This window comes from Cetorhinus maximus, chromosome 12 (genome assembly GCF_964194155.1).
Source record: "Cetorhinus maximus chromosome 12, sCetMax3.hap1.1, whole genome shotgun sequence".
NCBI classification, from domain to species: Eukaryota; Metazoa; Chordata; class Chondrichthyes; order Lamniformes; family Cetorhinidae; genus Cetorhinus; species Cetorhinus maximus.
This window is the reverse complement of record NC_135890.1, coordinates 4,162,065-4,186,408: the sequence shown is the minus strand read 5'-3', so window position 1 is coordinate 4,186,408 and position 24,344 is coordinate 4,162,065. Positions and strand designations below refer to the sequence as shown.

The following is a 24,344-nucleotide window of genomic DNA, read 5'->3' as shown; positions in this document are numbered from 1 at the left end:
TGGAGGGAGTTTGCAAAAATTTGAAACTGTTGAAGCGACCTCACTAATCTTTTAATCGTGGATCTTGTGAAGGTGAAGAAAATAACAAAATAATGCATTATTAACATTTTAAAATTTATTTTTATCCTTTTTTTTTTAAGGGTAAAGAGTATTACCTGGTAAAGTGGAAGGGATGGCCTGAATCTACAAACACCTGGGAACCAAGGAGGAATCTTCGATGTGTCGGACTTGTCAAGCAGTTTCAAGATGATCAAAGCAAATTCTTGCAAAAGGTGAAAGCAGCAAAAAGACTAAAATTAAACAACTGTGAAGATTACAAATCTACAGTTGCGGAGTATATTGTAAAGAAATCAAAACAAAGATTAGCGCTCAAAAGGTGGGAAGAAGAACTGAACAGGAAGAAGAATCATCGAGGTAAAATCCTGGTGGAAAATGAAGTGGATTTTGAACCTCCCCCTTTGGACTTCCATTATATTAATCAATATAAACCCTCTCACGGAATCAATTTGAACAGTGATGCTTTGGTTGGCTGTGAGTGTTTGAACTGTTGGGAGGAGAAATGTTGTCCGGAAGAGGCAGGGGCACAGTTTGCTTACAATGTTCACCGGCAGCTTAGGATTGCGCCAGGCAAACCCATCTTCGAATGCAATTCTTGCTGCAGTTGTGGTCCTCAGTGTCCAAACAGAGTGGTTCAGAAGGGGACGCTATATGACCTCTGCATCTTCAGAACTTCAAATGGAAGAGGTTGGGGCATAAAAACCCTCCAAAAAATAAAGCGGAATAGTTTTGTAATGGAATATGTTGGCGAGGTAGGTTCTATTTATTTTGTGCTGGGATGTTCCCTTCAATAACGTTGCACTAACATTAAATCACAGACTCTCTTTGGTCAAGTGAAATGGTCTGTTACTGGGAAAAACTGTGCCCACAAGTAGATAGCAACTTAACATGTAAAGACCGAGGTTATAGATGCCATCTACGCACACGTCATTAACCATTCAGTGGTGGGTAAGTGACCTTTTCTGAAGCCACTTTTCCTTGTCATTCACTTTGTTAAAGTTATATCCTATTCTCATGTAACTGTGTCTGCTTGTCTCAACGTTAGCACCTCCTGTTTGACTGCCCCATTAGAACTGTTGCTTCCTTTTTGAACACCCTCCTCTTTCCCGTAATTGGTGAAAGGTCAGATCAGACTGATAGTCACTACTTTGTCCCCTATCCAAACCCAGTTTTGTTAGAAAGCACCTTGGCTGTAGTTGACTGGCAAAGCTTGTTGGCTTGCTATTTTGGGAATTAAAAACTCAATCAATAGTGCAATACATCAATGCACTAATACAGCTGCTTTATAGTGATCATGTGAATAAAACTCCTTAAATTGAATTTAGCAGTACCTTTTTATGTGAACTAGCGATCTCACTTGTGTACATAAGTGTGCTTTTTTTTCTGGAGTTTCTATTTACCTTGGAGCAATCGAAGTTTACAAATGGGTGATTCATCAGCTGTTCTTATTCACCTTTTTTAAATTTTTAGCTCAATAGTCCAGGACTTCATTTTTTTTATTCGTTCATGGGATGTGTGTGTCGCTGGCTAGACCAGCATTTATTACCCATCCCTAGTTGCCCTTGAGAAGGTGGTGGTGAGCTGCCTTCTTGAACCGCTGCAGTCCGTGTGGTGTAGGTACACCCACAGTGCTGTTAGGGAGGGAGTTCCAGGATTTTGACCCAGCGACAGTGAAGGTACGGCCGATATATTTCCAAGTCAGGAGGGTGAGTGGCTAGGAGGGGAACTTGCAGGTGGTGATGTTCCTATGCATCTACTGCCCTTGTCCTTCTAGATGGTAGCGGTTATGGGTTTTGGAAGGTGCTGCCCAAGGAGCCTTGGTGAATTCCTGTGGTGCATCTTGTAGATGGTACACACTGCTCCCACTTCCATCGGTGGTGGAGGGAGTGAATGTTTGTGGAAGGGGTGTCAATCAAGTGGGCTACTTTGTCCTGGATGGTGTCAAGCTTCTTGAGTGTTGTTGGAGCTGCACAGATCCAGGCAAGTGGAGAGTATTCCATCACACTCCTGACTTGTGCCTTGTAGATGGTGAACAGGCTTTGCAGGGAGAGGGAGGTCAGGAGGTGAGTTACTCACTGCAGAATTCCTAGCCCCTGACCTGCTCTTGTCGCCACAGTATTTATGTGGTGAGCCCAGTACAGTTTCTGGTCAATGGTAACCCCCAGGATGTTGATAGTGGGGGATTCGGCGATGGCAGTGGTAAGATTCTCTTGTTGGAGATGGTCATTGCCTGGCACTTGTGTGGCACGAATGTTACTTGTCACTTGTCAGCCCAAGCCTGGATATTGTCCAGGTCTTGCTGCATTTGGACATGGACTGCTTCAGTATCTGAGGAGTCGCGAATGGTGCTGTTCCTTAAACAACGTCAGCAGCTGGGAATCCAAAACAAAAACAGAATTACCTGGAAAAACTCAGCAGGTCTGGCAGCATCGGCGGAGAAGAAATCAGTTAACGTTTCGAGCCTTCATGGCCCTTCGGCAGAACTGAAGCATAGTTAGGAGAAGGGAGAAATATAAACTGGTTTAAGGTGGGGAGTGGGGGGGGGGTGGGGTGGCGCGGGGGGGGAAGAGAGAAGTTGAGCAGCTGGGATGTTAATGCCTAGTTACTTACTTTGAATAACCGGTTAGTTTATTTTACTTGCGTTTGGAAGTTGAACAGGATTAGAATGTAAAACCCCCTTAAGAACTGGGTATTGAGCAAAGGCAAGTTGTAGGAGGGGGGGGGAAAGGGAAGGCGAAGAAAAGAGACACATACTCCAGTCACGAGGAAGTTAATGAGTTAAATGGCTTGAAATGTTCTCAAGAGGAGAAATGTGCTGAATGATATAGAAAATGATCTCAGGTGAGATGACCAGAAGATGATAGAAGAACAAAGGATGTGATTACACTATAGAGAGAGAGAGAGAGAGAGTGCAGAGGAGATTTACCAGGATGTTGCCTGGGCTGGAGAGTTTTAGTTATGAGGAGAGTTTGGATAGACTGGGGTTATTTTCCCTGGAGCAGAGGAGATTGAGGGGGGTTGTGATTGAGGTGTATAAAATAATGGGGGGCATAGATAGGGTAGACAGGAAGGAACTTTTCCCCTTGGTGGAGGGATCAATAACCAGGGGGCATAGATTTAAGTTAAAGGGCAGGAGGTTTAGAGGGGATATGAGGTAGAATTTTTTCACCCAGAGTGTAATGGGGATCTGGAACTCACTGCCTGAAAGGGTGGTAGAGGCAGAAACCCTCATAACATTTAAGAAGTATTTGGATGTGCACTTGTGATGCCATGGTATACAAGGCTGTGGGCCTAGTGCTGGAAAATGGGATTAGAATAGTTAGGTACTTGTTTGACAGGCGCAGACTCGATGGGCCAAAGGGCCCTTTTCTGTGCTATAGACCTCTGACTCGAATGGAATGTGCAGCAAAAAGCATGAGATCGAACCTAAAAATGACAAACCCTGGAGATGTATGGAAGGTGCACTGGTCTCAAAACAAGAAAAACAAAACCAACCAACTCCCTGGATGCAGGATCCCATCCCTCTCTTCCCCAGCTACTGCAGGAAACGTCCACACACCCTGTTGACCAGCTTCCCCAACTCTCAATCTTCCCTGTGGCGTACTCCAGACCCACTCCACATCTCTGTTATCTGATCTTAACCTCAATATTTAAAATTCTCACCCTTGTTAACAAATCTGTCCATGGCTTTGCCCTACCCTCTCTCTGTAACCTTCCCCAGCCCCACAACCCTCTTGAGATCTCTGCACTCCTCCAATTCTGACCTCTTGGATTTTCATCGCACCACCTTTGGCAGTCGTGCTAACTGTGTCCGAATCTCTTGAAATTCCCTCACCAAACCTCTCCACCTCCTCAAAAAAACTACTTTTTTGGGGGTCACTGTCCTAATTCCTCCTCATGTGGCTCGGTGTCAAATTTCGTTTGATCACTCTGCTGTGAAGTGCCTTGTGCTGCTTCTCCATGTTAAAGGCGTTGTCTAAATACAAGTTTTTAACTGAAAATAGAATTGAAAACATGGCTAAATTCTCTCTTTTAAGGTCAGTGTTCAGACCTGAGGATGCAGAGAAGAACTCGAGTGATGCATGTTAACCAGGCCGCATTCCCCCAACTGGGTAGCTCCTGCTGATGAGCAACACTCAATTGATGTGCTGGTCAGGAAGGTGTGAGCCAGCAAGCCCCTAATTTGGTCCTTGCGGAACTAAATTGACTAGAGCTAGGCATTGTCGGCTGTGGCTCGGTGGGTAGCCCTCTCTTGCCTCCAGAAGGCTGTGGGTTCCATCCAGAATCGTGAGCGCAAAAATCAGGGCCGACACTCCATTGCAGTACTGAGGGAGCGCTGCACTGTCAGAGGTGCCATCTTTCTGATGAGATATTAAACCGAGGCCCTGTCTTTTCCCCCTCGGGTGGGCAGGAAAGATTCCCATTGCGTTGTTGCTAAGAGTTCCCCCTGGTGTCCTGGCCAACATTCATCCTTCAATCAACATCACAAAAACAGATTATCTGGTCACTACCTCATTTATTGTTAGTAGGAGCTGGCTGTGCACAGATTGACTGCTGCATTGCAACAGTGACTGTGCTTCAAAAAGTATTTCATTGGCTATAAAGCGCTTTAGGATGACCTGTGGCCACGAAAGATGCTATAGAAATACAAGTTTTTTTTTTTACATATTGAAGCTGAATCGTAGGCTGTGGGTAATCTTACCAAAGGATAGCCTGTAGGTGGAAGTGATCTGTTAGCTGTGTCCATTGCAGTGATTGGAAATACTCTGCATGTTATTTTTGTAATTTTAAAAAGACCAATGTTCTTGTGAAATGCTGGCTTTTTGTTAGGATGGTCCACATTTTGCTTGTGGGATGGTAAGTGTTGTTTTGGAATGCTGGAGTGTACTGAAGGTTCTTAAAATTTTGCTCATTTCTGGTGTCCCAGATCCCTTTTTGAAATTGCATTTTTTGTGTTGTGCAGAGTTTTTTTTGTTCAAATCTTCCTTCCTAGATTATTGCCAAAGGCTGCGTGGTTCCCCTGGTCTGTGTTTTCATTGGGCTCCAAATGTTCATGGAGTTGAGGGGAAGAAGCAGAAGGAAATGAATAACCCTCAATTTTATATTTGCCATTACTAATCTGCTTTCAGTGATGGCTAATTTTAATTCAGTATTAATTTGCAAATTGTATTATTCCTTGTTACATTATCAAAGGTGGCTAATATATAGCATTGTCACGAGGCATATTTAGGCAAGGTCCTGTCTCAGCTAATCTGCTTTAATGTTTTATGATCACCTCAAGTTGCTTTCCCCACTGAGCACCATCTGTGTCAAATCAATTTATCATCCTTGTGTTGTACCACTCGCCAGAAAAGCTTGGAAGGGCTGAATCTATTGGGCTTTTTTCCAGTTCAAATGGATGTGAGAACATTTTATGCATCTGTCTGTACTTTACTGCAACACCAGCAATAAAATGGTAGTTTATTTATATTTGAATACAATCTGACTGTCTTGAATAAGAGCAGCGACTGATTTCGAGTTGATTACTGAAGATGGGGCCATGAATTCGGCCTTGATCAGCCTTGACTCACCTCTGCTCCACCAAACTACACCTGTCTACTTAACACTTTCTCTGTTGAAAGGTAATCACGAGTGAAGAAGCAGAGAGGCGAGGGAAATTTTACGACAGTAAAGGCATCACCTACTTGTTTGATCTAGATTACGTGGAGGACGAGTACACTGTAGATGCTGCAAGATTTGGAAATATTTCGCACTTTGTGAATCACAGTGTAAGTATTGTGCTTGTTTTATAACTTCAAAAGAAATCTCGCCACCTCATGGTGTGGTATGGAACCATTTAATGTCAATTAAACCTAATCTTATGGACTCATCTTTAGAAATGAGATTTTAATAGTACATCAAAGCAATAGCAACTGTTGAGATATGATTTCAAGCAGCCTTCATGTAAAGTGTTTTTGACCTCCTAGGTGGTGTTGTCATGATATAAGATTGGTTCACTTCAATATAATAATAAGCTGGTTTCATTTTTAAAGATTATGTTCTAAGTATGTTTTAAATGGCGTTGGTTTGCTGTTTGTAAATCTTCCTACATTTTTTGTGTGTCCATTAGTCCTCCGCAGCACCGCACCCCCCCCATTCCTTTGGATAACATGATGTAAATTTGTATCGTCAGCAATGAACAAGGTTTTCCCTGGTCCTCTAATCACCAGCTTTAGCAGAAGTCTGCATAAACAAATCCACAAAGTACAGACAGGGGAAATTTAACACCTCAGTGAATGGCACATACAACAAGCTGGTTAGCTAGCAACCATTTACTGCCCTCGACATAGAAAAACATTGTGCGTCGGTGGTGCACGGAGATGTTAACGGTGGGATTGGAACTGAACCAAGGAAGGAGAGCCTTGGCTAACCAGCTGGGTTCTAAGGAGAGTCCAGAAGGAGTTGAAGAGGCGTGCATGTTTTTGGAGAGAACTCTAGAACATGGAGCCTAGGCAGCTGAAGGTGTGGTTACCAATACAGGTGCAAAGGGATTGTGGATGCCAGAGTCTAGAGAATTTGGTGGGATGGGGTGTTTATAGAGCTGAAGGAGGTTAGAATTGGGGAAGGGCAAGGATTTGAACAGATTCAAACACAGCGATGAACATTTTAAATTTGCGGTATTAGGGCGAGGAACATGTAAATAAAACTGGAACTTGACCAGCCATATAAATAAAACTGGAACTTGACCAGCCATATAAATAAAACTGGAACTTGACCAGCCATATAAATAAAACTGGAACTTGACCAGCCATATAAATAAAACTGGAACTTGACCAGCCATATAAATAAAACTGGAACTTGACCAGCCATATAAATAAAACCGGAACTAGACCAGCCATATAAATCCTCTGGCTGCAAGAGCAGGTCAGAGGCTGGGAACCCTGTGGTGAGTAACTCACCTCCTGACTCCCCAAAGCTTGTCCCCCATCTACAAGGTACAATTCAGGAGTGTAATGGAATGCTCTCCACTTGCCTGGGTGAGTGCAGCTCCCACAACACGCAAGAAGCTTGACACCATCCAGGACAAAGCAGCCCGCTTGATTGACGCCCCATCCACCACCCTCAGAATTCATTCCCTCTACCGACGCACAGTGGCAGCAGTGTGCACCATCTACAAGATGCACTGGAGCAACTCGCCAAGGCTCCTTCGACAGCACCTTCCAAACCTAAGACCTCAGCACCTAGGAGGACAAGGGCGGCAGATGCATGGGAACACCACCACCTGGAAGTTCTCCTCCAAGTCACTCATCATCCTAACTTGAAAATATATCGCCGTTCCTTCACTGTCGCTGGGTCAAAATTATTATTTTGTTATTCATTCACAGGATGTGGGCTTTGCTGGCTGGACTAGCATTTATTGCCCGTCCTTAGTTGTCCTTGAGAACGTGGTGATGAGCTGCTGCCTTGAATCGTTGCAGTCCCTGTGGTGTTAGGAAGGGAGTTCCAGGATTTTGGCTCAGCGACAGTGAAGGGTATATTTCCAAGTCAGGATGGTGAGTGACTTTGAGGGGAACTTCCAGGTGGTGGTGTTCCCATGTATCTGCTGCCCTTATCCTTCTAGATGGTAGTGGTCGTGGAACTCCTGGAATCCTCTGTGGAATCCTGGAACTCCCTCCCTAACAGCACTGTGGATGTACCTACACTACAGGGACTGCAGCAGTTCAAAAAGGCAGCTCACCACCACCACCCTCTCAAGGGCAACTAGGGGTGGCCAATAAATGCTGGCCCAGCCAGCGACCCCCACATCCCATGAATGAATTTTAAAAACTGAGTAGGGATGATGAGTGTGTGGATCAGTGCAGGATAGGATAGTGGTCAGTAGAATTTTGAATGGAAGTATACAGAGCTCGGAGTTTGGCCAGGAGAATATTAGAGTCATTTGGTATGGAAGTGTCAAAGGTATATTTGGATAACAGATGGACTAAAGTGGGCAATGTTAGAGGCTCGACATCAGTCTTTTTGATGGGGCACATGAGTGTCGGTTGGAACATCACATTGGGGTTTAATAGGATGCAGAGGTCAGGAAAAATTTGTGATCAGCTTGAGACAGGGGTGGGGAAGGAGTGGGGAAGGGACTGGGTGGCTTTGACAGGACTCGCTGATGTGCATGTTCAAAATTGTTCAGCTTGTGGGTTCATGCTTGACTGGAAATCGATGTAACACTAAAATGGTGATTGAATGTTGAGTTTAAAACAGGTCTTCACCCTACAGATCAAACTTTAACAGACTTTGTGGAAATGGGTTAGATCTGAAATTCTAAATTAATTTTTTAGCTATCATCTTTAGCAATGTAAGAGAAAGGGAATATGGTAATTTGGAGAGATGAGAAAGAGCCCAAACAGAGGAGATTGCAGAAATTGGAGATAACAAGTGAATCTAAACATGGGAGTGAGTGAGTTTAGATTGAGATGTGACTGTTGACTCGATTCACTTTCTTGATGCAGGCTTTTGTCAGCAACCTTGGTAACGCCACTAGCATATGCATTTGTGCAGAATAAGGCACTTGGAATGTATTTAAAGTCCAATTTCTAGGCTCAAAGCCATCCTGAATGGGAAACTGAAGCTTAAGTTAACTGTTCAAAATGTCTCCTGGACCAATTTGAAGTTGCCTGGTCAAGTGTGATTCGGAACAAACTTTGGACTTGGGGGAGGATGGGATGGGAAGGTAACGTAATTGATTATCGTGACCTGTAATGGAATCTAACATTATGGTGGGATTTACTTCCCATTATTGCAATGCAAACAAGCAGTTTAGATTGGCTGGAATGTGGCCAGGGAATGAGGGGCTTGTAGCTGTGATGAGAAACTTGAGACCTGTTTTGAGGTCTGTTTTTACTTACACTTCTGCTTATTTCCACAGTAATGAGCAAACACAATTATAAGAAGGCTTCTTTGTGTAGAAGGTGGTTGGAATGTTGAATTCTTTACCACAACCATTGTTGGAATAGAACACACATATATATTTTTAAGGAAGAAATAAATTGTTTGAGAAAAAGGAATAGCTTAAGTGTATGAGGAGAATTAGGTATCTCCTGTGACGAGAAACCAGTGGCACAGACTTGATGGATCAGATGACCTGTTCCTGTTGTATCAATCCTCATACTTCATTTCTTGTATTAGAATATTATTTAACAATTGATTCTGAGCAATTAAATGCTTTGATTTTAACAGTTGGGCTACCTGGGCTAATATGGTTTCATGGGATGAATTCAAATCTGACCTTCTTTTCCGCAGTGTGATCCCAATCTTCAAGTTTACAATGTTTTTATCGAAAGTTTGGATACTCGCTTCCCAAGGATTGCACTATTCTCAACACGTTCTATAAAAGCTGGGGAAGAGCTTACCTTTGACTATCAGATGAAAGGTGCGTCTTACATTTCCCAAAATCGCAGTTAGCTCAAACAAAATGGAGGAAGCTTGGAGGTGGGATTACCCTCGACTTTCTGGCCAGTAGCTAGGGCAGCCACTGCCCGTAAAATTCCAGCCATTGTTTTTCTTAAAAGGGTTTTTGAGTGGTTAAGGTGTTGATCACTTTAAAAAGGTCATTCTTCATTTTATACGTTTTGAAACTTACTCAAACTTTTTTTTTAGGATTTTCAGTAAACATGACAAATGTTCTTGTGCTCACCTTCTAAATATTCTTCCAAGTTTGTAAACATATGCACAACAGTATTTTCAATTATGACTGTCTTTCTTGACTGGAGAAAATACTTCCCTAACTACTTCCTCTCTTTTGTACAGTAGGCAGCCAATCTGCCTGAATGGGTGTTGGTGTTGTTATTCCTGCCTCACCATCATTGCATTAGCATTTTAAAAATCCTTTGTCTGATACTGATCAGACCACATGCACTGTCCATTGTCTTAAGGAGATAGTGATCTATCATGTATAACAATTTATTCCTGCAGCTGAGTGTTTTGCTTCAGAAGGGCATTATTACCCACATTAAGTAGGCTAGTGATGTATAGGTTGCAGAGAGAGAAAGGGTTGGCTGGTTTCCTTTTCTTTGAAGGACGTCAGTCAACTAGTTGTAGTTTTTATGACTATATGGTAATTTACATGGTCACTTGTCCTTGTGACAACTCAAATTACTAAATGAATTGAGCCTCACAATTTGCTATGGTGGGACTTTGAATTTGTGATCTCTAAACTGCTTGTCAAGTGCCAAATCCAATACATTAATCTCTAAGCTGGTTAAAGGATAGACTCCACAGATGTGAATAAAGGGCATAGGCAATGTGAATAAACCAACAAAAAGGACAAGTCCTACTGCTGAAATTTTCATCAAGAGTAAGCATTGTATCCCTTCTGAACGTTTCTTCAAACTTATTGCTGAGTTTCTGCTGTAGAATCCTAGTAGGAATTGGATTAAAACCCCAAATTCATATCACGTGGGACCTTAAAAAAGGGTTTGAACCCAACTTCATGAATAATTGCATTATAATTGAATGTTTCTGTTTGTCTGTTTATTGTAATCGTACTATTGGTTTTGGTAGGTTCAGGTGATGTCTCCATTACTGAAACCTCTGAAGTCAACAGCCCACCCAAAAGACAGCCCAGGATTGAATGCAAGTGTGGATCTATATCCTGCAGAGGATACATGAACTAACATATCTGCAAAGAAGAAAAATGCATTTGTTTTTTAGATAGAAATATGTTGACCTTTTTTTTTGTGTGTGTGTATGTCCTGATTCCATCAGAACTCTTGGGTAATGACATTTTGGAAAGTTGAAATATGCAGCCATGTGGTGAATTTGTTGATACTTGTTGGAAAGCAGATCTGTGGGATGGTTTTTATAGGAGAAACAATTGTTCCCCTCTTACATCAAATCATTGATACTATTAGTAACCTGGGTACAAGTGGTCACTGACCAACATTGTTATATGATGATAGTGCAGCCGCACCCTGTTTTAGCAGAGCACTCTCTACCCTTTTATTTTGAAAGAAAAATTACAATTTTGGTTCAGAATCGTTCAGAAAGGTCCTCCCACTTTTCTCTAGTGGATGTATGCTTTTTGAGTTTCTACCCAAATTTGCTAAACTGAATAAATATAGCCTTTGGCCAGACAGACTGCTAACATTCTATATTCCAGAAGTATCGGCGAAGATTCAGTGCGTTTCCCTCCTCAATTATAATGGAGACGACACCTCTGTGTAGTTGCTTCCATGTAATATCCATGCTGCTGTACAAATTACAAATCTACTAAGATGAAGTTTTTATGAGCCAATTATGCTCAAATAATTAGTACCTCCTTTAATATCAAGGAGAATGAGTTTACCAAAGCTTAGAAAATAAGCAGAGTGTGTGTATACTTCAGATGGAGAATGTCCACAATAATTATGGGGCATTTGGCAAATTGTTAACCTGCGGGGTTGGAGCCCAAAATTAAGCAAGACAGTGTCCTATGTAATCTTTCAGTGAGTTTGTTTTAAGTTTGTGTTTCGAGGTCATGACATCTGTAGGCCTTAAAGTAACAGTACCTTTACAGAAGTTTGAATTATTTTCATACTATATTCAGGCACTATTAAACATTAGCCGCAGAGTTTATCCCGAAGGGTAATAGGTGAGTCAGCTTGTGTAACAGAAATGCAATTGTATAGTTCTTTCAAGAAAATGTAATGATCATTTTTAATAGGAGTGGGGAATATTTGAAGCAACAAGAGTAGCAATCACAGCTACTGGTACTTTGTCTTTCTCCCCACACTCCCTGCCCACCCTAGGTTTAGGTTTTTAAATACAGTTTAGGCAAAATCATTGAAGGTACCTGTTTAATTGAGCTTTTTTCCAAAGATTTTGAAATGAGTGATATCCTACAGAGGATTTTTTTGATACATGCTTTGTTTTTTTACGTGCTTTTTTTAAAAAGTCCTAACTATTGTGCTTAGGGGAGTGCTCTCCTTAAAACAGTAGCCATATTGAATTTGCAGCTTGAGTTTGAATAAAACATGGAACATCAAAGAGGCATTATATTGTGAGATTTTTAAAAAAAAAAAGTTCCAGATTGAGTTATTATAGTTTTGAGTAACAGCCCAAGTGACGACTGTTTTTAAAAATTCCAGCCAGCAAGCCTGTCGGGCAACTTTAAACTTCCCTGTTCTTGGTGTGAGCTCAGCATCAGCCCTGTTGGTGATCACGTGATGAAACATGATAAACCGTCTCTCCTTCCATACAACGTGTACAGTGTTACTGCTTCAGGAAGATGTGTGACATGAGAGAACGCACATTTAAGGGTGGCTTCAATTATGCAGTTAAATTTTTTTTACCCGATTTTGTTTTTTTTAAAATTGCACTGTCAAGTATTAGACAGCTTTATCAGTCATCTTGCATAGCAAGATAGTTGGAGTCATTACCCAGATGCCCCTTAAGCACTATAAATGTGCTGAATACTCCTGCGTCATTTGTAGATACCCAAGCTACCAAAAATGAGCTGAATGTAGTTTTGAGGTGATACTGAGCAGCCCTTTAAGCAGCAGGTTCCTTTTTATTATGGAGAGGATATACTGTACTTCACCCAAAATGAATGCTCGCCTTCACCTTTGATCCTTTGAACTGAAAGCTACCACTTGAGTGGTAAAGTTTTGGCGTATTAATAGGGAATTTTGAAATTAATAAATCAACGTGAGAGGAAGACTTTTTAAGCAAGACTCCTATCTAACAAAGGGTGAATGGTGGATGATCCCATGGCTTTGGTGTGTTAATAGCATTGGAGTTCCATAGTCTGGGAGTTATATAGCCTGAATTGATTATCAAGAAAATTAAGTTCAAAATTGACTTATATTTTTCTTACTTTTTGTAGGATTGTTTCAAGTCTTGTATATGTCTTTGTACTGAGCTGTGAATTGAAAACTGGTGCTGTAGAATATGATTGCTCAAATTAATAAATGTCCAATGTTTCAAGTTGGTCTATTCCTGTTGTTTGATTTTCTGCTTGATGAGTAATCCAAAGATAAATTCCACCACAGCAGCCACTGAATTTACATTGGAGTAAAAAGCCAGTATGAGTAATGGTGAGCACACAACTAACTGATTACCATTAAAAACTCATCAGGTTCCCCAGTGGCCTTCGGGGAAGGAAGTCCATTGCCCTTGGCTGGTCTGGCCTATCTGTGACTCCAGTCTCACCCCCAGTGTGGTTTATTCTCAACTACCCCGTGAAAATAGCCACACAAGTCACAGCCTTCTCAAAAGCAGCAATTGGGGATTGGCAATAAATGCTGGCTTTGCCAGTGATACAAACATCTCATAAATGAATTGAAAATACACCTGTCAGATTAAATGACTACACCAGCTCCCTAGTGTAGAACAATGCGCGTTCTCTATCAACCCTTCAATGTCGCAAAGCAGAAGTAGAAGCTAATCGCTTTCCAACCAGGAAGGCGCCGGTTACAGATAAAAATTTTCATGTGTGTTTGAATTTGCAAAGTCCCCTGGAGGCACGGTAGTAATGACAGTTGGCTTTGTATCCAACAAGATCAAAAAAAAACCTCCTGGTGAAGTTCAGAATTTCTACGAGCCTTTAACTGAAGACTCAACAGACTTACAATACTTAAGAGGGTGAGGGGAAAGTTGTCCAGATCAAGTGAAGGTAAAGTCAAACTCCATTGTGGGGAAGTCTGGACAAATGAATGAGGGGTGCAACACTTGATTCCTTGGTTCATTGCTGCTGAAAATTGATGTTTGCTGTGATTGGATACTAGGAACGGTTCCCCTTTTTGCTCTGGTCACCCTTTGAGGCAGTAGTATGTTACCCTGATGGGCATTATTAGCCCTGCTCAATGCCACCTTCAGGACCTGGCAACATTCTGGAAGGGGAGGGTGAACAACTAGAGGTCATCGTCCATATCGGTACCAATGACAGAGAAAGGGTTGAGTCATGTGGACAGAGTTTAAGGAGTTAGGAAAGACATTAAAAGGACCTCAAAAAGGTAGTAATCTCCAGACTACTCCCAGTGCCATGTGGTAGTGAGCATAGAAAAAGGTTAGAGCAGATGAGTGGCTGAAGAGGTGGTGCAAGAGGGGCAGCTTTAGATTCCTGGGGCATTGGGACCTGTACAAGCTGGACAGCTTGCACCTCAATGGGGCTGGGACAAAGATCCTTGCAGGGAGGTTTGCTAGTGCTGTTGGGTAGGGTTTCAACTAGTATGGCAGGGGGAGCAGAACCTGAGGGTTAAAAAAAAAAGAGTTTGGCAGTGCTTAAAGAATATAGCATATAAAGCAGATGAGCTGAGGGTACAGATAGAAATATAGCAGTTATGATATCATAGCTATTACAGAAACATGGCTTAAAGAGGGACAGGAATGGCAGCTCAACATTCCTGGTTAGAGTTTTCAGATGGGATGGGGGATAAAAAGGGGAGGGGGTGGCAATTCTGGTCAAAGAAACTTACAGCTGTGAGGATATGTTAGAAGGATCATCAAACGAGACCATATGGATTGAGCTAAGGAACAAAAAAGAGGCAGTCACACTGGGAGCATAGTATAGACCCCCAAACAGTCAGAGGGAGTTAGAAGAACAAATACGTAGGCAAATCTCTGAGAAGTGCAAAAACAATAGGGCAGTAATAGTGGGGGTTTTAACTGCCACATATTAACTGGGATAGTTTGTGTGAAAATAATGGAGAGAAAACAATTCTTGAGGTGTATTCAGGAGAACTTTTTTGACTAGTATGTAGCAAGTCCAATCAGAGGGCACAGTTCTGAATTTAGTTTTAGGAAATGAGACAGTTGGTCTGAAGGCTTTGATGTATCAAGAGAAGCTAGGCAAACCTGGCTGGAGTTTTAGAATGAGAAGTAAAAAGGGAACATTTGCATTTTTAGATAAATTAAAGTAGTGAATTTCAAAGTGGTGGTAAGGTGTTACACCTAGCCAACAGGGGCTAAGCCAAATAGTGTTTATTTTAAAATTGGTAGCATGATAGATTTTTATTATTAGAGGTAAAGTGCAAAGACATAGTGAAACAATGGGAATTTGCATTCAAAGGGGAAAATATGTATAAAGGAGAGAAGACTGTGCAAGGGCAGGCATTTTAAGACCTAACAAGTGTGAAAAGCCTCAAGTTGCTGCCTACAAGGAACCAAAGCTGAGAAAAACTCACTTTAAATTCGACTGTCCAGGATGTGCGCTTTGCCTGGGTCTGTTCAAACCTGTGTGTTTTACTGCTGCCTTAACAGAGGTGTCACTGGGAGTCAGATTAATTAGGGGATTTAGGAGTTGTTATAGTAGCAATTCGTAGACATATGTATGTGCTTAAAATCTTTTTCTTTTATTAATATATGTTTTAGTTTTGTAAAAAAAACCCTAAGCCTCGGTGGCCTTTTTTTCTGAATTCAAAGCCTGTGCCTCGAAATAAATACAAATTGCAAATAGTCGTGGCAACTGCTTCAAGTTTCCCTCTGGGATTTGAACAGCTTGGATTTACCATCTGCCTGCCATAACAAAATTGGGGGCTTGTCTGGGCTGTGTTTGAAATTCCTTGATTGGTTTGGAATTGGTGAATCTTAAGGTTACGAGTATGAGAAGAACTTTGAATTCAGGAGTTGGTGTGAGGTTTTTTTAAAGTGGTGAGTGCAAAATGGCTTTGGCAGTTGCTAAGACTTGTCTGAGAATTGAAGTTATAACTTTGGTTGGTTTACAAAAGGAAAATGAAGCTAAGTTAATAGAATTGGCAGATAAGTTACAATTTGGGTTACCTGCAGGGGTGAGGAAATCATACATAATTGAAGGTGTAGCGCAGCATTTGAAATTGGAAGGAATACCTGAGACCGAGTTCTCCAAGGGTTGGTTAATTTGGATGGGCTCAAATTCAGTTGCAAATGAAAAAATTGGAACTAGAGGCAACAGCGAAAGAAAAAGAAAAGGAAAGAGAAAGGGCGTTCCAAAGGGAACAGGCAGAAAGGCAGGAGAGAGAAAGAAAACAGGAAAGGGAATTAGAAATGGCAAGGTTAGAAAAGGAAGGAAGAGAAAAAGAGAGAGAGAGAGAATTCCAGCTTAAGTTACTGGCAGTTAAAGAGACACCAGAAGGTGCGGAAGGACTTATTTCCAGATCAGAACCCAGTGGGGAGATGTTTAAATTTGTACAAGCTCTTCCGAAGTTTGAAGAAAGAGATGTTGAAGCATTCTTTATCTTATTTGGTCAGATAGCTAAACAGATGAAATAGCCACAGGGAAACTGGACATTGGTGTTCCAATCCAGGTTGGTGGGTAGAGCACATGAGGTTTATGCTTCACTGTCAGAAGACATGTTGGTGAACTATAATGTGGTTAAAAAAAGGATCTTTTGAATGCTTATGAGTTGGTTCCTGAGACATACAGGCAGAAATTTATGAATATGAGAAAATAGCCTTGGCAAACGTATATTGAGTTTGAGGGAGTAAAACCAAGTAATTTTGACCGGTGGATATGGGCATTAAAAATAGAGACAATATATGCAGCTCTTAGGGAAGTAATTCTTTTGGAAGAATTTAAATATTCATATCCTTTGGTAGTGAGAACCCATGTGGAGGAGCAGAGGGTTGAAACAGTAGGACAAGCAACAGAAATAGCTGATGATTATGAGTTAGTTCACAGAGCTAAACCTTTCATCATCGCCCCTTTAAATCAGAAAGGATAGAAAGTGGGAAGGTGAAAGGGAAGAAGAGTAGGTGGAAATTTTGAGCAAGTTGTTCCTCAATAAAAAGGTGCTGAAGGTAGAAGTGACATTCTAAAATTGAGATGTTTTCATTGTAATAAAGTTGGACACAAAGTCAGGATGTTGGAAATTGCAGGGAAAATCTGTCGAAATTATTGGGGTGCATAAAAGTTCTGGAAAAGTACTGTGGGTTTTGAGCTTCAGGCACAGGAAAAACTGATGGTTTGTGTACAGGTAAAACAGGAAGGATCAGTGGTAGGTAAAGAAGTGGGAATGTGTTCACAGTTTACCCAAGAGAATTCGGAGGAGCAGGTTGCAGAAATGTTTAAAGATTTTGTATTTGAAGGGAAAGTCTGTCAAGTGTACAGGGTGGCGTAGGTAAAGATGTTAAAATTTTAAGAGACACAGGGGCTAGTCAATTCTTAATGTTGTGGGATCGTGATATTTGTTGATCAGAGGGAGTATTGCAGGTACACATGACACTAAGTGGGGTTCATGGAGATGCTAAACCTATTCTATTGTGGAAGGTAAATTTAAAGAGTAAGTGGAAAACAGGTGAGGTGATTGTTGGGGTAGTGGAAACATTGCCCATTGCAGGGGTTCAATTTATTCTGGATAACGATATAGTTGGTTCCCAGATCTGGGTGATGCCAATGGTAGCTGAGCAGCCTGTAGAAGTGTTTTCAACAGAAGTGTTAGAGAGAGCGCATTCTCGGTTGTTTCCAGATTGCGTGATAACAAGATCACAGGCTCATAGATTGAAATAAGAACAACAGGAAATTCAAAGGCAGGAAGAATGTGTGGAAGCCAAATTAGCTGAAACTGTTTGATAAGATTGTTAAGGAAGAAAGACTGGAGAATGCAGCTGAGGCGTTTAACTCGAGACATTTACTGGGGTTATAGAAAAAGGATTCACAAATAAAACAGTTATATCAGACAGCTTACACAGAAGCAGAATGTATTCCATAATGTTATTACCCAAAGGGTAATGTTTTAATGGGAAAAATGGAGGCCTTATCATGTTTCAGCAATTGAAAACTGGAGGGAGGTGCATCAGATTGTACTATCATTTGGGTATAGAAATGAGATTCTGAGAATAGCTCATGAAATTCCAATAGGGGGACATTTAGGAATTAGAAAGACAAAGGCGAAAATACAAAAACATTTTTATTGGCCTGGATTACATACAGATGTAGTCAAATTCTGTAGAACATGTCACACACATCAGGTGATAGGGAAACCACAAGCAGTGATTAAGCCGGCACCTTTAATTCCAATTGCAGCATCTGAAGAGCCTTTTACTAGGGCTATGATTGATTGTGTAGGACCCCTCCCTAAGACTAAAAGTGGAAATCAACAATTACTGACAATAATGGATGTGTCTTCGAGGTTTCCTGAAGTAATACATTTGAGAAATATTACAAGAAAGAGGATTGTGGAAGAGTCTTTTTGAACTAATTTATGGTCATGAGGTAAGGGACCACTGAAATTGATTCATGAGAAATTGGTGGGTCAAAAATTCAGAAACTACTCTCCTGGATTATGTATCAAACTTCAGAGAGAGATTGAGCAGAGCACATGAGTTAGTTAGGGAACATTTAAAGTTATCACAGCAATTGATGAAAATGAGGGCAGACAGGAAAGCTCCAGCTCACAGTTTGCTGGGGAGAAAGTGTTAGTCCTGCTACCAGTACTGGGTACAACAAGTTCCAGTTCCCTGGCCCCAACCGCTTCCTCTTCACCATGGATGTCCAATCCCTCTACACCTCCATCCCCCACCAGGATGGTCTGAGGGCCCTTAGCTTCTTCCTTGAACAGAGGCCCGAACAATCCCCATCCACCACTACTCTCCTCCGTCTGGCTGAACTTGTTCTCACACTGAACAATTTCTCCTTTAACTCCTCTCACTTCCTCCAAATAAAAGGTGTGGCTATGGGTACCCGCATGGGTACCAGCTATGCCTGTCTCTTTATGGGGTATGTGGAACATTCCTTGTTCCAGTCCTACTCCGGCCCCCTCCCACAACTCTTTCTCCGGTACATCGATGATTATTTCGGTGCTGCTTCATCCTCTCATCTGGACCTGGAAAAATTTATTAATTTTGCTTCCAATCTCCACCCCTCCATCATTTTCACATGGTCCATCTCTGACACTTCCCTTCCCTTCCTTGACTTCTCTGTCTCAATTTCTGATGATAGACTGTCCACCAATATCCATTACAAGCCTACCGACTCCCACAGCTACCTCGACTACAGTTCCTCACACCCCGCTTCCTGTAAGGACTCCATCCCATTCTCTCAGTTCCTTCACCTCCGTCGCATCTGTTCTGATGACGCTACTTTCAAAAAACAGTTCCTCGGACATGTCCTCCTTCTTCCTTAACCAAGGTTTTCCACCCACGGTCGTTGACAGGGCCCTCAACCGTGTCCGGCCCATCTCCCGCGCATCCACCCTCATGCCTTCTCCTCCCTCCCAGAAACATGATAGGGTCCCCCTTGTCCTCAGTTATCACCCCACCAGCCTCCGCATTCAAAGGATCATCCTCCGCCATTTCCGCCAACTCCAGCATGATGCCACCAACAAACACATCTTCCCTTCAGCCCCCCTGGTGGCATTCCGTAGGGATTGTTCCCTTCGGGACACCCTGGTCCACTCCTCCATCACCCCCTACTCCTCAACCCCCACCTATGGCACCTCCCCATGCCCACGCAGAAGATGCAACACCTGCCCCTTCACTTCCTCTCTCCTCACCGTCCAAGGGCCCAAACACTCCTTTCAAGTGAAGCAGCATTTCACTTGCATTTCCCCTAACTTAGTCTACTGCATTCGTTGCTCCCAATGTGGTCTCCTCTACATTGGAGAGACCAAACGTAAACTGGGCGACCGCTTTGCAGAACACCTGCGGTCTGTCCGCAAGAAAGACCCAAACCTCCCTGTCGCTTGCCATTTTAACACTCCACCCTGCTCTCTTGCCCACATGTCTGTCCTTGGCTTGCTGCATTGTTCCAGTGAAGCCCAACACAAACTGGAGGAACAGCACCTCATCTTCCAACTAGGCACTTTACAGCCTTCCGGGCTGAATATTGAATTCAACAACTTTAGATCTTAAACTCCCTCCCCCATCCCCACCCCTTTTCCGTTTCTTCCCCCTCCCTTTTGTTTTTTCCAATAATTTATATAGATTTTTCTTTTCCCACCTATTTCCATTATTTTTAAATCTGTAATGCCCTGTCAGTCTTTCCACCCCACCCCCACTAGAGCTGTACCTTGAGTATCCTGCCATCCATTCTTAATTAGCACATTCTCTTAGATAATATCACCACCTTTAACACGTCTTTGTTCCTTTTGTCTGTGACATCTTTTGATTATCTGCTCCTATCACTGCTTGCTTGTCCCTACAACGACCCCCCCCCCACCCCCCCAACTTCTCTCTCCTCCCCCACCCCCAACTTCTCTCTCCTCCCCCCCCACAACTTCTCTCTCCTCCCCCCACCTCCCCACTTCTCTCTCCTCTCCCCCCGCCCCCCGCTTCTCTCTCCTCCCCCCACCCCCCAACTTCTCTCTCCCCGCCCACCCCCCCCACCCCCCTACCTTAAACCAGCTTATATTTCACCTCTCTCCTAACTTTACTCAGTTCTGCGGAAGGGTCATGAGGACTCGAAACGTCAACTCTTTTCTTCTCCGCCGATGCTGCCAGACCTGCTGAGTTTTTCCAGGTAATTCTGTTTTTGTTTTGGATTTCCAGCATCCGCAGTAGTTTTTTGTTTTTATACCAGTACTGGGTGACTTGTTAAAGGCAAGGTTTAGTGGGCCTTTCAGTTTAAAGTCATGCCATTTGGTATGAAAAATGCACCTGCAACATTTCAAAGTCTGAAAAACAAAGTAATTGCAGGACTGAGCAATAAATTGTGGGAGGAGCACTTACAACATTTGGAAGAATTGTTTTGTTGATGATGAACTTGGCTAAAAGTGAATTTGCCAAAATGCAAGTTATGTATCTAGGCCATACCATTGGACATGGTAAGGTGGCTGCGAGAGATGTAAAAGTCAAGGCTATTGTGGATTTCCCTGTGCCTACAACAAAACGAGCAGGTTTGAGATTTGTAGGCATGAGTGGGTTTTACTGGAAGTTTGTACCAAATGTTAGCAGTGAGGTTGCTCCATTGACTGAACTATTAAAAAGGAACAGGAAGTTTAAATGGACACAGGAATGTCAGAAGGCATTTGACAGTTTGAAAACTGTATTAACTACACCACCAGTTTTGGCAGTACCCAATTATTCCAAGCAATTTAAGCTGGCCGTTGATGCAAGCGATATAGGCATTGGGGCCATATTATTACAAGATGACGACAGTGGAATTGAGAAACCGATGGGGTATTTTTCATGGAAGTTGAATGTACAACAGAGAAGATATTCAACCACCGAAAAGGAGACTTTGGGTCTGATGTTAGCATTGCAGCATTTTACATTGCAAACAAATCGTCAGAAACAATTGTTTATACAGGCCACAATCCTTTAATGTTTCTGGACAAATTCCAAGACAGAAGTGCAAGGCTATTCAGATGGAGTTTATTACTGCAACCATTTAATCTACAGATTATACATGTGGCTGGACGAGAAAATCTGATTGCAGATACATGTCAAGAGTTTGAAGCTTAAAGGGAAAATTGGACATTTAAAACCTGGACTAAAATGATTTCTGTTAATAACAATATATACACAAATCCTTGGTATGTTAATACATGCATCTGGTTATGTAATAGTATAATAAGTATAGGAGGTAACGGAAGATGGGTTCAGAAAATGAAACCATCTTTTTAAATTATGACGGTTCATTTTTCAGTAAGGAGGGGACACACACACACACTCTAATTTTACTTTACAATAAATTCCAATAACATCGTGAAAATGATTATATCTTCCTTACAGTGATCAAAATTCAAAGACAGAACAGGAATTAAAGTTCTAAATTGGGGCAAGACCAATTTTATGAAGCTGAGGAGGATTTAGCAAAAATGGACTGGAAGCAGCTACTCGAAGGTAAATCAGCGTCAGAGGTGTCAGAGGCATTCAAAGGGGAAATTCAAGGGATTCAGAGTAAACATGTTCCCGCAAAGAGAAAGGGTGGCACGGCCAAATCTACAGCCCCCTGGATATCAAGGAGCGACAGGGTAAGATAAAGCAGAAAAGGAAATCTTCTGTCAGACACCGAGAACCCAATATTACAGAAAGCCAAGAGGAGTATAGAAAGTGGAGGGGAGAAATCAAAAATAAAATTAGGGAAAAAAAGAGAGGGGCCATGAAAGAATATTGACAAGCATATTCAAGGAGAACCCAAAGATGTTTTATCAATACATTGAGAGGATAAATAAGGAAAGAGAAGAGCCTATAAAGGTCCAAAAAGGTAACCTATGCAGAGAGGTGGAGAATGTGGGTATGGTTCTTAATGAATACCTTGTGTCTGTCTTCACAAAGAGGGAGACAATGCAATTGTAGTCAAGAAGTAGGTATGGAGTAAACACAGGGAGAGAGGAAGTATTAAGGGGATTAGCATCCTTGAAAGTGGATAAATTACCAGGGCTGGATGAAATGCACCCCAAGCTGTTAAAAGCTGGAGAGGAAGCTGCGGAAGGCCTAACCATCGTTTTGCAATCCTCACCGGATACAGGTGTGGTGTCAGATCATTGGGGGGCTGCTAATGTTGTACCTTTGTTTAAAAATGGAGCGTGTGTTACAATCCCAACTGATATTACTACTGGACAAGCCAGTTCCCACGCTCAATGGATCCTAACTTTTATTTTTTGTTAGATACGTGGAGAGCGGCTACTGAAAAGAGTCACAGAAGACAACTGATGAACTTAACAAAAGAATACAACATTTATTAAACAAGAAAAGATGAACTATATTAGAATTCTTCTTAACCCACAACTATAACTTCACAGATTCGTAAGGATAACAGATTACAAAAGCTCTTATACTCTAATGTTCACAGTAAGTACACAGTCCATGTAAATGAATAGGTGACCTGTGGTCAGGTGCACCACACTCTGAAACCAAGTGACAGATGCCACAGATCTCTCATCAACTCCCCCAAGATGCTTGTGACAACGTAAGCCAACCTCCAGGTCTCACTGAACTCTGTCTTTCACACGCAGGCTTCCAATCTCTACTCTCGAAGAACTCGCTTTGGAACTTTCTCCCAAATGATGCTTTCAATCAGACACCTTCCACCTCCAGGGTCCATCTCCAGGGTTTCAAACTCTCCTTCCGATGTTCCTCTCTCCTGGATTGCCACGTGCATTCAAGCTTTGCCTTCCATATACTCTCTCTCTCTCTCTCTCTCTCTCTCTCTCAAATGCTCAGCTATGCCAACAGAACACCACTGCTTCACATGCCCATAGTAAAGAGTTACAAACCTTTGGCTGGCTCCTTGGATCTTCTGGCTTCTAACAAGCCATTTTTGCTTTAAGTCTGTTTCCTGCAGCTTTCTTTTCCTTAAGCTTGGAGCCTTTCTCTGCTCCTCACTCTTAACTTCACTTAACAGGAATTTTTCCAGGTTCCTCTCCTTGTCCTTCGACTTAACTGGTCTTTTGGGACCTTTCCTGCTCCACTCCCCTGGACTTGGAACTTTCTTCTTTAGTTTTTAAGAACCTGCTCCTCGCAGTTCCCTCTCCTGTACTGCTTCTCGGCAATCCTGGCTTCAACTGAACTAAAATTGCTTTTCTGGCTTTCTTTGTTCCTATGTGGGTCTCCTGCTGCTAGCCAACAGCATAGTTTTTTTTCTACTCTATTTTTGTTTCCCTAAATTACTACCCCCCACCCCTTGATAACACAGCTCTCCACTTCAAGGGTCATAAAAACTCATTAAAAATGATGGTATACAAACAGAGCTTAGACTTGCTGTCTCCACTCCAAATGAAGCTGGATCCCAGGTTTCACCTTTTTAACCCAGAAGTAGAAAAATATAAATTAAACAAAGCTATATCTTATTCCTAACACCCACAAATACAAATATAACTTACTTAAATTTATCTAGTCCCTAACACAAGGGATAGACCAAATAATTACAGGCCAGTCAGCCTAACCTTGGTAGGGCGCAAATTATTAGAATCAATTCTGAGAGATAGGTTAAACTGCCACTTGGAAAGGCATGCAGTAATCAAGGATAGTCAGCTTGGATTTGTTAAAGGAAGATCACATCTGACGAACTGGATTGTATTTTTGAGCTAGTAAGGAGGAGGATTGATGAGGGTAGTTCAGTTGATGTGGTCTACATGGATTTTAGTAAGGCTTTTGACAAGGTCCCACATTGCAGACTGGGCATCCACGAGGTGCTGTAGGCCATCAGCAGCAGCAGAATTGTACTCAAACACAACCTATAACCTCACGGCCCAGCATATCCCCCACTCTACCATTACAATCAAGGCTAGTTCAATGTAGAGTGCAGGAGAGCATGCCAGGAGCAGCACTAGACATATCTAAGAATGAGGTATCAACCTGGTGAAGCTACAACACAGGACTACTTGCATGCCAAACAGCAGAAGCAGCAAGTAATAGACAAAGCTAAGGGATCCCACAACCAACAGATCAGATCTAAGCTCTGCAGTCCTGCCACATCC

The 24,344-nt window shown here is 42.2% G+C and overlaps 1 protein-coding gene across 2 annotated transcripts in view; it reads left to right on the top strand.

Annotated features, from left to right (window-relative positions):
• Positions 1 to 12,996, top strand: part of LOC144687168 (histone-lysine N-methyltransferase SUV39H2-like) — a 39,919-nt gene extending 26,923 nt beyond the window's left edge. For both annotated transcript variants that reach the window (XM_078552917.1, XM_078552916.1), the window contains exons 3-6: positions 141 to 809; positions 5,679 to 5,825; positions 9,331 to 9,460; positions 10,591 to 12,996. In XM_078552917.1, the coding sequence (XP_078409043.1) occupies positions 141 to 809; positions 5,679 to 5,825; positions 9,331 to 9,460; positions 10,591 to 10,703 (1,059 nt within the window). In that variant the 3' untranslated portion in view covers positions 10,704 to 12,996. The remainder of the gene's footprint in view (positions 1 to 140; positions 810 to 5,678; positions 5,826 to 9,330; positions 9,461 to 10,590) is intronic.
• The last annotated feature ends 11,348 nt before the right edge of the window (positions 12,997 to 24,344 follow it).